The sequence below is a fragment of the Oreochromis niloticus genome, linkage group LG18, assembly GCF_001858045.2.
Source record: "Oreochromis niloticus isolate F11D_XX linkage group LG18, O_niloticus_UMD_NMBU, whole genome shotgun sequence".
Taxonomy (NCBI): domain Eukaryota; kingdom Metazoa; phylum Chordata; class Actinopteri; order Cichliformes; family Cichlidae; genus Oreochromis; species Oreochromis niloticus.
The window spans coordinates 1,816,418-1,832,715 of NC_031982.2; the positions used below are offsets into that span (position 1 = coordinate 1,816,418).

The 16,298-nt window shown below is 40.5% G+C and overlaps 1 protein-coding gene across 19 annotated transcripts in view; it reads left to right on the forward strand.

Moving 5' to 3' along the window:
- Positions 1-14,326, forward strand: part of tmem68 (transmembrane protein 68) — an 18,624-nt gene extending 4,298 nt beyond the window's left edge. For 7 of the 19 annotated variants that reach the window (XM_005461530.3, XM_005461532.2, XM_025900501.1 and 4 more), the window contains 6 exons: positions 3,632-3,731; positions 4,660-4,827; positions 5,606-5,799; positions 7,352-7,412; positions 8,101-8,240; positions 12,383-14,326. In XM_005461530.3, coding sequence (XP_005461587.1) covers positions 3,632-3,731; positions 4,660-4,827; positions 5,606-5,799; positions 7,352-7,412; positions 8,101-8,240; positions 12,383-12,487 — 768 coding nt within the window. In that variant the 3' untranslated portion in view covers positions 12,488-14,326. The remainder of the gene's footprint in view (positions 1-3,631; positions 3,732-4,659; positions 4,828-5,605; positions 5,800-7,351; positions 7,413-8,100; positions 8,241-12,382) is intronic. The other 12 variants (XR_002057224.2, XR_003214968.1, XR_003214967.1 and 9 more) reach the window with 12 other exon arrangements.
- The last annotated feature ends 1,972 nt before the right edge of the window (positions 14,327-16,298 follow it).

Sequence of the window (16,298 nt, forward strand, 5' to 3'; positions counted from 1 at the left end):
GGAAGAGGGGAGACGGAGAGAGAGGGGGGAAGACATGCAGCAAAGGGCCGCTGCTGCTCTCGGGCCATACGGCATATGCTCGCCTGCTCGCCCGCTGAGCTAAACCGGTGCCCCAGGCTGTTATATTTGTGCTATTACTGTCTCTTCGATTTTTTTGTTGCAGAGAGACGTGTTAAACTGCAACTCTACTTACTGTTTTTTCCCCCAATTATCTGTAAAACGCACATCATTTTTGATCGCCACTGAGACATCCAGAACAGGAGACCATGTGGCCAAACATGTCACTCCCAGTCCGACTGGGGAGGGGGAATGTTGGGAAAACATGGCTTTGTGAAACATTCAAAGCATTTGTGCCAAAATTGTATCGAAGTTTTGAAACAATCTGAAACCTCTCTCCACAGTGACACCTGCTGGCCAATTTGGCTATCCTCACATCTCGATAGCGCTATTCAGTGAACTGATGCAGACAAGCCCTGCACAATTTCAAACCCACTTATTATACCAGACTGTCAATAATTGTGATCAACAGAAGTTTTGGAGAAATTGCCCCACAAACATAAAAAGAAAAATACTGACACTGTTAAAGACAGCAAGCTGTGATTGTAAAGACCAATGTGCTTCAGCAAAGTTCTTATAACACTCATGAAGTTGTTTCAGCTGCTCACCAGAAATGAATTTAAAAAGTAAAGCATCCTGAGAAAAGAGTGCTGTGTTTATTGTAACAACCACACTGGTCTTCTCAAAGTTTGGAAGTTTTTTGTTGACTTTTAAGCTGTTACGAGTTGATCTCGTAAGATTTGTCCTATAAAAAATCTAGAAGCTGGCATGCCATTATTTTTTTTATATTTATTTAAAAATTTTTATTTAAATGAAAAGACTGTTAACTAAAAACCTTTGTTACGTTTTTATGGGCGAATTCTGACCAATCGTAACAGTTCCTTTCACGCCCGTGGACTAATACACTTTTAAATCAGCTTCTTCTGAGCAACATCTGAACCACAAAGACACTTTCTTTATTACGTATAGGTACTGTGGATACTGTGTGTCATGTGACATAGGCATGATGTTTAACTCAGTGAACCTGCATGCCTCCTATTTATGAGATATTTGCACCAGAAGCATTAGTGGTGACAAAATAGGGAAAAGAAAAGAACTTAATGAAAAAATTTGAGAAATTTATTTAAGAAATAGGTCGCCTGTAATTAATGGACATCAAATTGGCATCAAATTCTCCCCAACTGGAAGTCTTGAATTGGTTATCAGTAGCTACCCATCCAATCCACACATGCAAATAAATCGAACATTTGATGTCTATAAAATAAGTAATGTGTAATAATAAAAAATGACACAGGGAAATGTATTTAATACTTTGTATAAAAGTTGATAATGACAACTTCAGGCCACGTCCTGTATGGAGTAACTATTTGCATACATTTCCCACTATTTCCCAGGCTTGTCTGAGTGTTGTTCAGCAAATTTTAAATGTACTTCAGCATGCTTTTTCTTTATCAGTGGGGCGTGGTGAGCATACATACAGGCCATGGTGGTTGAGTGCATTAATCATTGTTTTCTTTGAAACAATAGTACCTGCTGATTCCAGGTTTTTCTGTAGCTCTCCACAAGAGCTCCTTGGCTCATGGACCAATTCAATTAAATTCAGTTTTATTCATATAGCGCCAAATCATAACAACAGTTGCCTCAGTGCGCTTTATATCGTAAGGTAAAAAACCCTAGAATAATAAAAAGAAAACATAGAAAACCCCACCAATCATATGACCCCCTATGAGCAAGCACTTTGGCAAAAGTGGGAAGGAAAAAGTCCCTTTGAACAGGAAGAAACCTCCAGTCAGGAAGGGAGGCTGTTTGCTGCAACCGGTCAGAGATGAATAATAAACTAATAATTAAATGCAACAACTCTCCTGATAATTCCTCTCACTGCCCCGTCTTACACTTTAGATTTTATTGTTTTAGTGATTGGATACTCTACACTGCCAGTCAAACGTTTGAACACAGCTTCTCATTTAATGGTTTTCCTTTATTTTTCTTGACTATTTACATTGTAGATTCTCACTGAAGCATCAAAACTATGAATGAACACATGAAATTATGTAGTAAACAAAAGTGTGAAAAAACTCAAAACATGTTTTACATTTTAGATCCTTCCTAATATCCACCCTTTGCTTTAATTACTGCTTTGCACACTCTTGGCATTCTCTCCATGAGCTTCATGAGGTCGTCACCTGAAATGGTTGAAAGCACTTGTTGGTCCTTTTGCCTTCACTCTGCGCTCCATCTCATCCCAAACCATCTCCATTGGGTTTAGGTCAGGTGACTGTGGAGGCCAGGCCATCAGGTCAGCACTCCATCACTCTCCTTCTTGGTCAAACAGCCCTGACACAGCCTGGAGGTGTGTTTGGGGTCATTGTGCTGTTGAACAATACATGATGGGATGGCATGTTGCTGCAGGATGCTGTGGTAGCCATGCTGGGTCAGTGTGCCTTCAGTTTTGAATAAATCCCCAACAGTGTCACCAGTAAAGCCCCCCCCCCATGTCCACTCCTTGTGTTTCTTGGCCCAAACAAATCTCTTCTGCTTGTTGCTTTTCCTTAGTCGCGGTTTCTCAGCAGCTATTTGACCATAAAGGGCTGATTCACACAGTCTCCTCTGAACATGTAGAGATGTGTCTGCTACTGGAGCTCTGTGGCGCATCTATCTGGGCTCTGAGCTGAGCTGCTGCTAACTTGTGATTTCTGAGGCTGGTGACTCGGATGAATGTATCCTCAGCAGCAGAGGGGACTCCTGGTCTTCCTTTCCTGGGGCGTCCTCATGTGAGACAGTTTCCTCGTAGTGCTTAATGGTTCTTGCGACTGCGCTTGGGGACACATTCAAAGTTTTAGCAATATTTTGGACTGACTGACCTTCAGCTCTTAAAGTAATGATGATCTGTTGCTCTTTCACATCATTGCGTTCTAGCTCAGCACTGATGTCACCTTTGCTCTGTGGCTGATTTCATTTCGTGTTTTCTCATTTTTGAGATATAAGTTCCAACAAGCCTGCGTTCCAAAATGCTGCAAAGTTTCAGCTTGTGGCCTTCGTCAAGGTCAAGATAACGGCCGCGAAACAAAATATGTCATTAAAGTAATAGTTGTTCTTTACACTACTTACAAGTGTTGCTTTAACGTCTTCAGATCTTATCCATGCATGTTGGAAGTAGGTGAAGCTCAAATGATTTTCACTGTATTTTCACGATGTCTCATTTTTTTTATAACATTAATTTCAATCGTTGGGAACAAACATTGCATTAGTGGTAAAGAGTTTATGACGCTTTTTGTTGATGAGCAGGTCAGCTGATTTCATGTGCTCTAGTATTTCATAGCGTAGTATTATTTAGGACATGCTGGAGTGTTTTTGTCAAGCAAATGTCTTTTGCAGATGAGGGCATTTTAGGCAACCTATTTACTGATTCGTAAATGTCAAACATTTGTATAATTGTATAAATTAGTGTCTATATTTGTAGATAATTTCATTACATTGTAGATCATGTTCACTTATGTTATAAAAAGTGAATATTGATGATCTCCTGAAAGCGTGACCAGGTGTTAAAGTTCTGCTTACGGATTTCTTCTACCAGAGGAAGAATCAGCTGAAAGAAGCTTACTGTAACAACCTGTGGGATGGAGCCAGGAAGACCTTAGCTACTCTGTGGGACGGACATGGAGCCATCTGGCATGGTAGGACACCATGGTCCTTCATTTATGTTGACACAATGCTCTACTACCACTGCTAGAAGTAATAGCCTCCCTTTGGTTAAAGCCAGCAATATACATGTGTGTATAAGTTCTTAGTCATCTAAATCATGGTAGTCCTGAGTGCTTGAAAAGAAGGCAGCCAGGCTTCTTTTTGGTTTGTGAAGGAATGTCACCCCTCGTCCAACAGGCTAGTTCAATTCTAACAGCTGATGGAGAGCTTCGTGTAGCCTCTCGTGGACTTGACACCAAACTGCAGGTTTAACTTTCTGTCCTCGTGAATCCCAAGAACAAAACACCCAAACACAAGTTAAACAGTGTGGTGTATGCTCTGCAGTCCAGTGAGGAGTGTGTAGAAGCGAGAGCAAACAACCACTCTGCAAATGTTAAGCCAGCCTAATAGGACAAGGCTTAGCTGTACACATACAGTCTGTTCAGATTACCAGTGTTTGAACTTTAGAATATAGATGCACCAGTTGACTCACCATCGCTGTGAGACGCTGTGAACAACCATTGTTGAGGCCACATGGTGGCTTTGCAGACGATGTAGTCTTGAGATCCCTTTCTGGATGAGTCCTGTCCAGACCTTGGCTCATATGACCTCAATAACTCACATGATAGCAGGGTGGGGCATAATAGACCACACCTTGGTCGATACCTTGGCTCACGCAATGACTCGTGTGATTAATAGTGGGCCACCAACCCTCAGGTCCACAGTTAATACCTGAGACTCTCCATCAGTTGTTTTAGAACTGAAGAATCAGAACCTTGCAGTGGTGAAACCTCTCCACCAACCAAAAAGTCTTTTTTTTCCAAACTCTGAAGATGACAATAAAGTACTTACCAAATCTTTAATGCAGCACCATCTATGCATAATTTATTTATCCCTAATGTTATCTGGCCTGTGTACTAGGGTATGAGATTCATGGTATGGAAAAGATTCCTGATGAAGGACCAGCTCTGATCGTGTACTATCACGGAGCCATTCCAGTCGACTACTACTACTTCCTCGCTCACGTTATCATTCAGAAGGGACGGACCTGCCACTCTGTAGCCGACCATTTCCTCTTTAAGATCCCAGGTACTGTACGCAGGACTGTTTGACCCATGTGCAAACATTAACACGGAGCACACACTAAACACTTTACCAGAATCACTGTGTGGTCATTATTCCCCAAATGCTCTTAAACCATGAAACCACTTGTAGGGTACTCACTCAGTTTTTGTTTTACTTTTTAGCTGAAAAAAACAAACAAAAACCAAAATTATATAATTTTCTTAATAGAAAATTTTCATTGAACATACAAAGAAAGAAATTATGTTAGCTATCACCAGAATCTTTGCAGATCGAGAAGAGGAAGAAATTGTGGAGTCACTTGAGATAAAATATGTGTTCTTGATCAAAATTTCCAACTGAGGTCCGAAGCTGGAGAAGATACTGGTGTTACGTAAATAACAACCTGTACTAAAGAAGTCAACACCGAGCAAATGATTATTAATCAGTCGCCATTACATCGCATGCATTGAAGCTGTGTTGGCCCACAGATAAACCACAGGTGAAAAATGTGATGTTTGCATCGCTGGACTGGGCGGTCCTTTGTGATTGGCTGATGCACAACAAAGGAGCTCCACAGATAGGGACTGCTAACCTCATTGCTGTTCGCCTTTTATACCGCAGACTTTCAGTACTCTGGGTCATGCTAGCTACAAAAATACTGTGACATTTGTATTTTTATCTAACATTCACACTCAATGGATGCACTGGGAATACTTTGAAATATGGGCATAGTATAGTAAAGTATTGGTGATTACCTGTGACCGTCTGTTCATTACTCTGTCGTCCTGTCTCATTACTTTAGGTTTCAAATTGCTGTTGGAGGTGTTCAGTGTGATCCATGGTCCTCAGGAGGAGTGTGTTCGGGCTCTTAAGAACGGTCACCTGTTGGCGATTTCTCCGGGAGGAGTACGGGAAGCTCTGTTTAGTGATGAGACCTACCCTCTCCTCTGGGGCGAACGGAAAGGCTTTGCCCAGGTCGCCATTGATTCTCAAGTGGTGCGTTGTTTCAGTTTAATGTAGTCACATTTCAGTACAGAGCGGGTAGTGTTTGAAATGTTTTTGAACCATCAACAGGCCACAGCAATACAGTTCCTGCCCTATTTGATTAATACTTTATCACTGACCATAGCTAGAATAAATCACAGAGAAACAAAACAAACAAACAAAGCTGAAGGCTCTGCGTCCCACGCTGCTTTTAAATACTTTAGGAACCACATGTAAACCAACAGTCTGAGAGTGAAGTGCTCTAATGGGGTGATACAGTACTACAAGGTCTTTAAGATGAGATGGGGCCTGATAATTTAAGACCTTGTCTGGAGAGGGATTTTAAATTCGATTCTGGATTTAACAGTGAGCCAATAAAGAGAACCCAGTATGGACAAAATATGCTTTCTTTATTGAGTCCCTGTCAGTGCTCGGGCTGAATTGATCATTGCACAGAACCCTGTCTGTGCTGTCTATTAGATAGATATGATACAAACCACTGCAGTGCAGTACCTGTAATACCTACAGCATGTTCTAATCGCTCTAATAGGATATTATGGTCAACAGTATCGAACGCAGCACTGAGGTCTAGCAGGACAAGCACAGAGATGAGTCCACTGTCAGAGGCCATAAGAAGATCATTTGTAACCTTCACTAAAGCTGTTTCTGTGCTGTGATGAGCTCTGAAACCTGACTGAAACGCTTCAAATAAGGACTGCTCAGGACGTCTTTGAGCAGACTTGTAGGAAGGGTCTAAAAGACACGTTGATGACTCGAAGGAAGTCATTATAGAAGTTAGATTAGAGATTAGATGAAACTTTATTAATCCCTCGGGTGGGTTCCTCCGGGAAATTCAGTTTCCAGTAGCACAGCACCGACAGATGTTGCATGTTACAGATACAATAAGGGCAATGAGAGTAAGGATATAAGCATAAATATACCATATATACACATATAATATAATATAATATATATTATATTATATTATATTATATTATATTATATTATAATATTAAAGTTAGCTTGATCAGAATAAATAAATATCAGTGGTATTGAAAGTTGCTGTATTTAATGTTACATCTGTGAGATGGTTGTGAGTAAGTTTTTCTCTAATGGTTAAATTTAATTTGTGAAGATGTTCATGAAGTCATTGCTCATTAACATTAGAGTAATGCTTTAAGCTCAGACTTTCTGTCAGCCTGGCTACAGTGAGGGAGAAACCAAGGCTTGTTCTTATTTTCTTCAATCAGTGATGAATAAGAAGATGCTCCAGCTTATAAAGTCTTCCCAGGCTAAATAAAGATCTTCTTACAATGATTTATGTATGTATGTCTGTCCCCCTCCAGACAAGTTTATAATGAAACTTGTTGAAACAAATTATATATATTATGTGTAGCAGCCATCACATGTAGATGGACACTGTTGTTTGCAATTACATGCACGCATATCTGTGAACCGTTCATCATACATATATTTAAAATCTATAACATTTAATTATAATAATTCTGTGATAGAATAACCTTCTCTCTAATCATCTCTTTGTGTTGCGCTCTCTGTTTTTCAGCCAGTAATTCCAATGTTTACACAGAATGTGCGGGAAGGCTTCAGATCTCTGGGAACACTCAGTAAGTTTTGAAGAAATTTCAGATTTAGCCATGACACTTACAATATTACTGCAGGAAAACACTGCTGGTGTTTCAGACGTAGCATCTGGTCTTCCTGCTCCTGACTGGGTTTCCTCTAGTTTCCTCCCACAGTCCAAAGACTGTGGTTAGGTTTGGTTAATTGGTAATTATGAATTGGATGACAATGAGATAAAATAGTTAAAGTGTACAGACTAAAGCGCTGTATCATCAGATGTGCCCTGAGTGCTGTGGGTGGATGTGATTTGCTGTGGCAGCCAGATTAGACCTGGGATGTGAGCCAGTCTGTTCCCAGGGTTAGGGACACATGTTCAAGGGAGCACAGCACATATTTGCAACCTATCATTGAAAAAGACTAAAAGGCCGTCATTTATCGTAGTTTTTGTATTGCTGCTGTGTTCTGTTGTAGTATTCGGGTACGGGAAATTGAATCAAAATAAGATGAAGTTTGTTGTAATGAAGCGTCTGACCCGAGTTATACTCTTCATTAAACCTAGTACAACACTGTGGAGCTCACCGGGGCTTGATCACAATAATGATACTGTGCTGTATAATACTGTATTTTCATACATTTTATTTCTATAACACCGAGCCACATCAGTGGTCCTCTCCACGCACTGCTGTCTGAGCTCATATCTAACATGCTCTTTCTCTGGATGTGTCTGTCCAGGATTTTTCCGCTGGGTCTATGAGAGATTTCGTCTCCCTATAGCTCCTGTTTATGGTGGATTTCCTGTGAAGTTTCGAACCTTCCTTGGGGATCCCATCCCTTATGACCCCAACATAAATGCTGCTGAACTAGCACAGAAAGTGAGTAAGCTTTTGCTTCCTTTCATTCTAATCTCTACTTTCAAATAGTAACAGCATGGCAGTGCTTTGGTTTGCACATCAAGGTTCTGGATTTGAACCTTCCATTTCTCCCTGTGTGATCTACTCTGGGTGCTTGGTTAAGTACTTGCTGGGATGAGGAGCAGAGAGAGCCGGTCAGATTGTCCTAGATGAGGCAGGGGTGTCGCTTTGTAGGCCTGCTTAATGTCACTGTTGACATAGTCCAGTGTCCTTTCCCCCTGGTAGGATATTTAACATGCTGGTGTTGTGGTAGCATCTGCAGAAATGCAGTTTATCACTAGCCAGTGATTTTCAACTTTTCAGGCATCCATATTTCAGTGGTCCTGTGTTTGCTGCAGTGTTACATTTCTGTTTTTCACTGATGTTAGTGGAGCTTGATGTTGTCTTCTTCTGTCCATCCATCCATGCATCTCCATCCATTATCATCCGAAGGTGGCTAAGCAGAGTATTTTCTAGTTCCTTCCCAGGCGTTCCCAAGACAGACATAATCTCTCCAGTAGATTCTGGGTCTGTCCTAGGACCTACGCCCAGTTTCCATGTTAGACAGAGCACCTCCAAAGCGAGGTACATTTTGGCCTCAGATTTAGATGTGTTGTCCGTCTTGGCTAAGCACAGTTCATTCTCCTCTGACCTCTCATCAGCACAGGGTTTCAATCAACAGAAGTGCTGCATACTTTTTCATGTGTTTTTTTTATGGTCACATTCTGAAAAAAAAAAAAAAAAACCCACCAAAAAATATAAAAGTTCAGCAATTTCAGAAATACTCGAACCATCTATGGTCAGGGTGACATGGCCACAGAGCAGATTTTTGATGTGAACTGAGCTCTTACAGGATTTCATACATGCTAACTCTTCAGGGAGTGTAGGTCATACCCAATGAGTGTAAAAAACTCGTTGGTTATAACTAGAGATGGACCGATCCGATATTACGTATCGGTATCGGTCCGATACTGACCTAAATTACTGGATCGGATATCGGCGAAAAATAAAAAATGTAATCCGATCCATTAAATATCAAAAAAGCACCTCACACAACTTGCCACACGGCGTAACTCGGCTCATAACCGTAGCACGTCGGAGCAGTGTGCTCACGTGATAGAGCGGCTGTGTGTATTTGTAGCCTCGCTACCAAACCAGCATTTCATCTCTGAGGAAGTTATCCCAGAGAGAAGTAAAGCAAGTGTGTAAGTTCATCTCTGAATGTTTGTAAAGCGTTCCCACGTTAAGCTTAACAACCGATATATGGAGCGACTGCCTCTCTCTCTCTCCCTCTGCTGCTGCTACTTCAATCATGAAACTGATCAATGATCAGCTGATCGGCTTTTCTGTGGCGAGTCCGTCTCTCTTCTTTGTTTTTGGCCCACTTTGCACCAGAAAGAGGAAACCAGCGGCTGAACAACAGCAGCACGTTTAAGCTTGATAAGCTGTTGTTAGAATGTATTTAATATTACTTTCTACACCAGGATCCTTTTCTACGTAGCTGACGGCTGGTAACTGTGCAGGGGCGGATCTAGCAAAGTTTAGCCAGGGGGGCCGATAGGGCATGAACAGGGAAAAGGGGGCACAAAGACATACTTTTCTTTCTTATTCTCATTTAAAATGTCTAGCTTTTAATAAATAATTATCTGAATCTTACACCCAAAGTTTTAATCTGATGTAAAATGTATAGAAGTCCATTACTGTATATAGTAACTGTTAAGTCTAATATACCCTAGTAAGCTATAGTACTTTTTCCTTTGGGAAGATACCATCTGTGCAGTCTGCAATTCTGTAGAAGAAAGATGTTGAATCTATTTAATTATTCTTGAAAAATAATTTATTTCTGTGCATTTTTTTCACCCTGCATCAAATTAAAGTTGATTAGTCGATTAAGCATCATGAGGTGGAGGGTGGGGGGGTGGTTCCCTATTTTTTTTTTATTTTGCTGGGAGTTTGCAACCCTATTAGTTAGGTTGCTTAATATTTCTGCTAAGTACTCTTTAAAATACCAGAATAGGGAGGATGGAGCAGGTTTAAGTTTATTAGATTGATCAGTGTTGCTGAACTATGAAATATTTTGGGTGCAGTGTATTTTTTACATACAGGTATAACAGAATAGCTTTAGTGTTGTTGTTTATTTAAACTTGAGTATGAACTTATACAAAATGCAGCAAGATATTAAAAAAACAGTTTTATTGATTAAAAAACACACTATATCGGATTCATATCGGTATCGGCAGATATCCAAATTTATGATATCGGTATCGGACATAAAAAAGTGGTATCGTGCCATCTCTAATTATAACTTAATAACTGATTAAACTAAACTAAACTAGTTTAGTCAAATCCTGTCTCCCCCCCACCCTGGACCCCCACCAATTCGCATACCGCCAGAACAGGAGCACAGAGGATGCAGTCTCCATCGCACTGCACTCTGTCCTCTCACACCTGGACAACAACAACACCTACGCCAGAATGCTGTTTATAGACTTCAGTTCAGCATTCAATACAATCCACCCCTCACAACTCATCAGGAAACTGACAGACCTGGGCATCAGTTCCCTCATCTGCAAATGGTTACTGGACTTCCTGACCAACCGCCCCCAGCATGTCCGGCTGGATAACCGCTGCTCATCTACAATCACAATGAACACCGGTGTACCACAAGGCTGTGTGATGAGCCCTTTCCTCTACTCCCTCTTCACCCACGACTGCAGACCTGCTGATGGTTCCAACACCATCATTCAGTTTGCAGATGACACCACGGTGATTGGCCTCATCAGTGACAACGATGAGGCCGCCTACAGGGAGGAGGTGGATCATCTGGCTGAGTGGTGCGACACAAACAACCTGCTGCTTAACACCGAGAAGACCAAGGAGCTCATCGTGGACTACAGGAGGAATGCTGACCCACATCCACCCATCCACATTAAGGGGACGGCTGTGGAGCGTGTGAGCAGCTTCAAGTTCCTGGGAGTCCACATCTCCGAGGATCTCATCTGGACGACCAACTGCTCCAAGCTGGTCAAGAAGGCTCACCAGCGCCTCTTCTTCTTGAGGACTCTGAGGAAGAACCACCTGTCCTCAGACATCCTGGTGAACTTCTATCGCTGCACCATCGAGAGCATCCTGACCAACTGTATAACAGTCTGGTACGGGAACTGCTCTGCCTCGGACCGGAAGGCGTTGCAGAGGGTCGTGAAAACTGCCCAGCGCATCGCCGGAGCACCACTTCCTGCCATAAAGGACATCTACAGGAAGCGGTGTCTGAAAAGGGCTGGGAAAATCATCAGAGACCCCAGTCACCCATCACATAGACTCTTCACCCTCCTGCCCTCTGGGAGGCGCTACAGGAGCCTCCGGACTAAGACCACCAGGTACCGGAACAGCTTCTTCCCCACAGCTGTCAGACTCCTGAACTCTGCCTCCTGACATCTGACCCACGTTAAACTCATGGACTGAACATACACACACCCACAACCACCTACACACACACACACACACAATGGACAACTGTACCCTCAAACACACAATAATAACATGGACTGAACCACCACTCACAACAACTAGCACTTTATATAGCCTCTGTAGAAATTATCCACATATCTCACTTATCTTAACTGCACTACTGTATAGTTCTGTGTAAATAATCATTCTGTACATACAATAATTTTTAATCCTACAACTGTTTATAACTTGCATAGTTCACATTTCTGTATAACTGTATATCTCATATTCTGTATAGTTTTTCATATTTATATCCTGTTCATAGCCTGTACATAGCTTGTACTCACTACAGCCTGTACATACTTATAGTTATAGCATATTCGTAACATACTTCATACCGTGTACATTATAACATACCATAATAGACCCATTTCTGTAATATACTTACATATCTATATTATTGCTAATATATATTGTAATATATCTATATCACGGCTAAAGCACTTCTGGATGGATGCAAACTGCATTTCGTTGCCCTGTACCTGTGCATGTGCAATGACAATAAAGTTGAATTCTATTCTATTCTATTCTAGTGGAGGATGTTTTGCTTTTCCACCAAACGTTAATTTTTGAACAATGCAAAAAAAATATCTCTATTTGTTTTCTTTACTCTGAAGGTGCAGCAAGCAGTCCAGTCTCTGATAGACACACATCAGCAAATCCCAGGGAGCATCCTGAGAGCCTTGTTGGAGAGATTCCACACCAAATACAAAGCCCACTAACATCAGTGACACTACAACAGAGACAAACTGTCCAGTGTGTGACCAAAACCACGCATCAGATGGCTGCAGCCTGCACAGGTTTGGTGCTGATGTGCATCTGAGGCTCCTCGATGTTTTTATTGCACAGCTGTATTTTTGTTTACATAGACTCCCTTTTATATATATTCATATTCAAGATGAATCTGTTGAAAGTTAGACTTTATGAGATTCAGTCAGGTTTCATAATAATATCTCTAAAAGGACAGAAAGAAAAGCAAATATTTATTTGAACTTAGACACAATATTGTGACATTAGATGTAGTTGTTTTATTTTGTGGGATAAAGGCAAATGTATTTATTTAAAAGTGCATTTACATCAACAAGAGATTCATAATGATTTTTAATAAATAAATGTGTTTTGTTGTCGATGCCTTTTGAGTTGATCAGTGATTAGTTTAGACCAATCAATCAATATTTTTTATACAAAAGGAATGGGGTGGGTGCTTTATGATGACAAGAAAAAGCTGAACATTAATGTTTCACTACAAGTCCACATGCACACGTCCACCAACCATTGAAGTACTGTATCCTTCTCAAACACTCAGGTACTGCAGTTTATGAACCTAACATTGAATGATTTCCTGTAACATATATAAATGGAAAGAATCCACAGTAACATGCAGTTCTTTGAGGAAAGCTGTTTTGTTTTTTATGTTTCAGTACAGCTGAACACTACTAGCTACAGGCGAGTATGGATATACAAAGAAAGGACGCAAGGAAAGAGTTCTTAGTTTCTTTCTAAGGCTGGTACAGTATTTCCTTTGTATTATTATTACTATTCAATCTTAAATAGAAGAGCTAAAAAAACAAAGCCCTAATGATTTAATTCCCCCCAAAAACCTTAATGGGAAAATAGATCTTGGTGCTGGATGACCTCACAGGAAATGACAAATCGGGGATCCACCTGGAGGGGGCGGGCGCCCGATGACCAGGCCTGGATTTATGGGGCCTAACAAATGACATGTAAACGCCACGCTGTTGGTTTCTATGTTGCTCATTTTTGTCTTCCTACACATGAGCAAGGAGCTTTTTCTGAAACTGGAGATCAATGGTGATTAGCTGGTTTTCATTTATTAATATTGGGACGAATATGTCATCTGGACTTGGACAAACAAAATTGGACAAAAGTAGAAATGTGAAATCTGACTCCCTGACTCGGAATGTGAAACTGACTGCTTCCCAACAGATAGAGTAGGAAAGGTGTTTGACTGGAAAAACTGTGCTAAAGTTCCAAAGCAATGACTGATTATTAGAAAGCAAAGTGCAGTGTTTAAAGATGATGACGTTGAACATGACTGTGTTTGATTGTTATTGTAAAAAATCCAACATTGCTAAAAACAGCCTGTTCTAACTATTGATCATATCAGTGTGCACTCTGCATGTCAGTTTGGTGATATCAGTTTTACCCCTGAGTCTTAGGTAATTTGAAGTGTTATTAACTAATCATTTGTAATGTAAAGTCAAATTTGGTTGTGGTTTGGAGATTCAGTTACAGTTTGTGTGTTTGTGTGTAATTGCTGTATTTTTCCATATCTAAACATGTGAATATTGTGATTCAGCAGATCTTTTGTCACACGCGTGTCACAGCGTCACTGCCAGCTCAGAGACATGATGCAGAAACTGTTTCTGCATCATGTCTCGCTGGAGCATTAATGTCTGCACACTGGTTGCCTTTTCCATATTGATGTCACTAGTGTTGAGATCTAACATGTATTTTTAAATTATGACAATGTAAAGTATGTGTTAAACTTTTAAATACTGAGAGCTACTCCAGCCTGTTAATAAATGTCTTTACTGAGATGTTTCTTTGTTTGTTATTTTAGGAATGGTTTCTTTAAAGTCAGAGTTCAGAGTAGTTCATAGCACAGAAAGAGTCAGACGATGGATTTATGTTTTTTTTTTTTTATTACAAGATCAATAAAGAAGTAAAATACTACTATGAAACTAGTTGTGTTGCTCCACAGCAAGTGGCCCAACGCGTAAAAGACGGCAAAAGCACTGCATGCATCAGCACGGCGATCTGTAACTTAAAGCAAGGCATGAGCATAATGGAACTGGTTACCTCAGAAGGAATGTCCCTCCTACTTTACTCCCTACTTTCATTTACCTGTTAGGTTAGGGTCCTACAAACAGGTCCACAGCATAAGTCTGAGTGTCTGGTCCACGTCTTCAGCACAAGCGTCAGGAAAACAAGCTATTTGGTAAAGAAATGTAAACAGTTTTAGATACTTACATTATTTTAACTTTACAAACAAAAAAATAATTTCAACAAAAACCAAAAACTACCACGGTCTATATCATTAGCCCCCCCGATGTTCTTTCTGCAAACATGGCCAAAGAGATCTAGTTTCATCTGAGAGGATGCTTCCTGTCTGCATAATCTTTCTCCAGGTTGGCTGGAAGGAGACTCTTCTGCAGAGGTGGAGATTTTCATTGTGTGCAACCTTTTCTGCGCAGGCTTCCAGTGACTCTTTGGTTCCCTGCCTCTGCCAGGCTTGTTCTGTACTGTGTGGCTCTCTTTGAATCTCTTGATGATCCTTCTCACTGCAGCTCTTCACACTTGGAAATACTTTGATAACTTTGTGCATTCATCTCCTGCAGCGTGAGCATTTCTCAAGGTAGGTTGGCTCAAAAGATGAGCCAGACATACATTTAGACTCATGGAAGTGTTCGGGGATATTTTTTTTTTTTTTTTGTAAAATGTCTTTTGCAATATCTTAGTTGCAATTAATCTGAGCAACTCTGCACACACCAGCCCGGTCCTCTGCTGTCCAGCCCCTTGGGTTAGGAGGTTAGTTGTGTAACACTGATGATGGTGATTTGATTTGTGATACAGGCTCCTCCTGGAGAATCTGCCACAAATGAGATCAAGACTTTGAGTCTGAAATGAAATGAACAAACGTGAGGCCAGATAAATGACCACAGTGTACTTTATTAACTGAATTTTGGTAGTTTGTGTTGCATTAGATTCAAATAAAAATTTACAAAAATCTCATATGTACAAAAAACTCATTTTGATTATTTTTTTATTATTCTTGAATGATTATTTTTACAATAAAATGTACTTTTCCCCCATTGAATGCTTTCATCACACAATGCAACGTACTGAAAAGACCAATATTACTTTGTCTTAAACATGTTTTTTCTTTTTATTAAATACACCACATACACCACATTTATCTTTTTTTCCTCTGTTATACTGTCATATTTATAGCCATCATGGTGGCATCGCACCTCTAGAGACAGCCTTCACAGTCAGAACTCAAAAAGAGAGGAATGTTCTTTTTTAACATGTACACATTGCATACATTTATTTACAGATAAGCATTTAAGTTGTTCAGTTCACTATCTGTGGTATTCCATGTTTAACCAACTCTAAACAGACATCTGTACAGAATGATTATACATGTTCGACTGGATTTTTTAAAAACCTGCTGGTTACTGTGCTTGTACTAAGACTGGACGATCCCATCTAGAACTGCTGCTGCTGCAATCATGCCGACCATTCAAACTTCATAGTATCGTTTTTGCCTGGTTCGATAGCTAAATTCTGTATTGTGCTTGGCAGGTATGTCTAGACCAGAGCAGCAAAACTTTGATCTGTTATAGATGATGAACAGAGACAGTCGCTGGACCACAATGCTAACAGAAAAACACGATCTATTTATCTCGTCTCATAGCGATAGTAGAATATGTGCTCGTCATGTGGAACCGCTCCAAGTCTTTAAGACTAAATGCAGATATGAGACTCTTGTGTCTTTGCTTTGGTTAC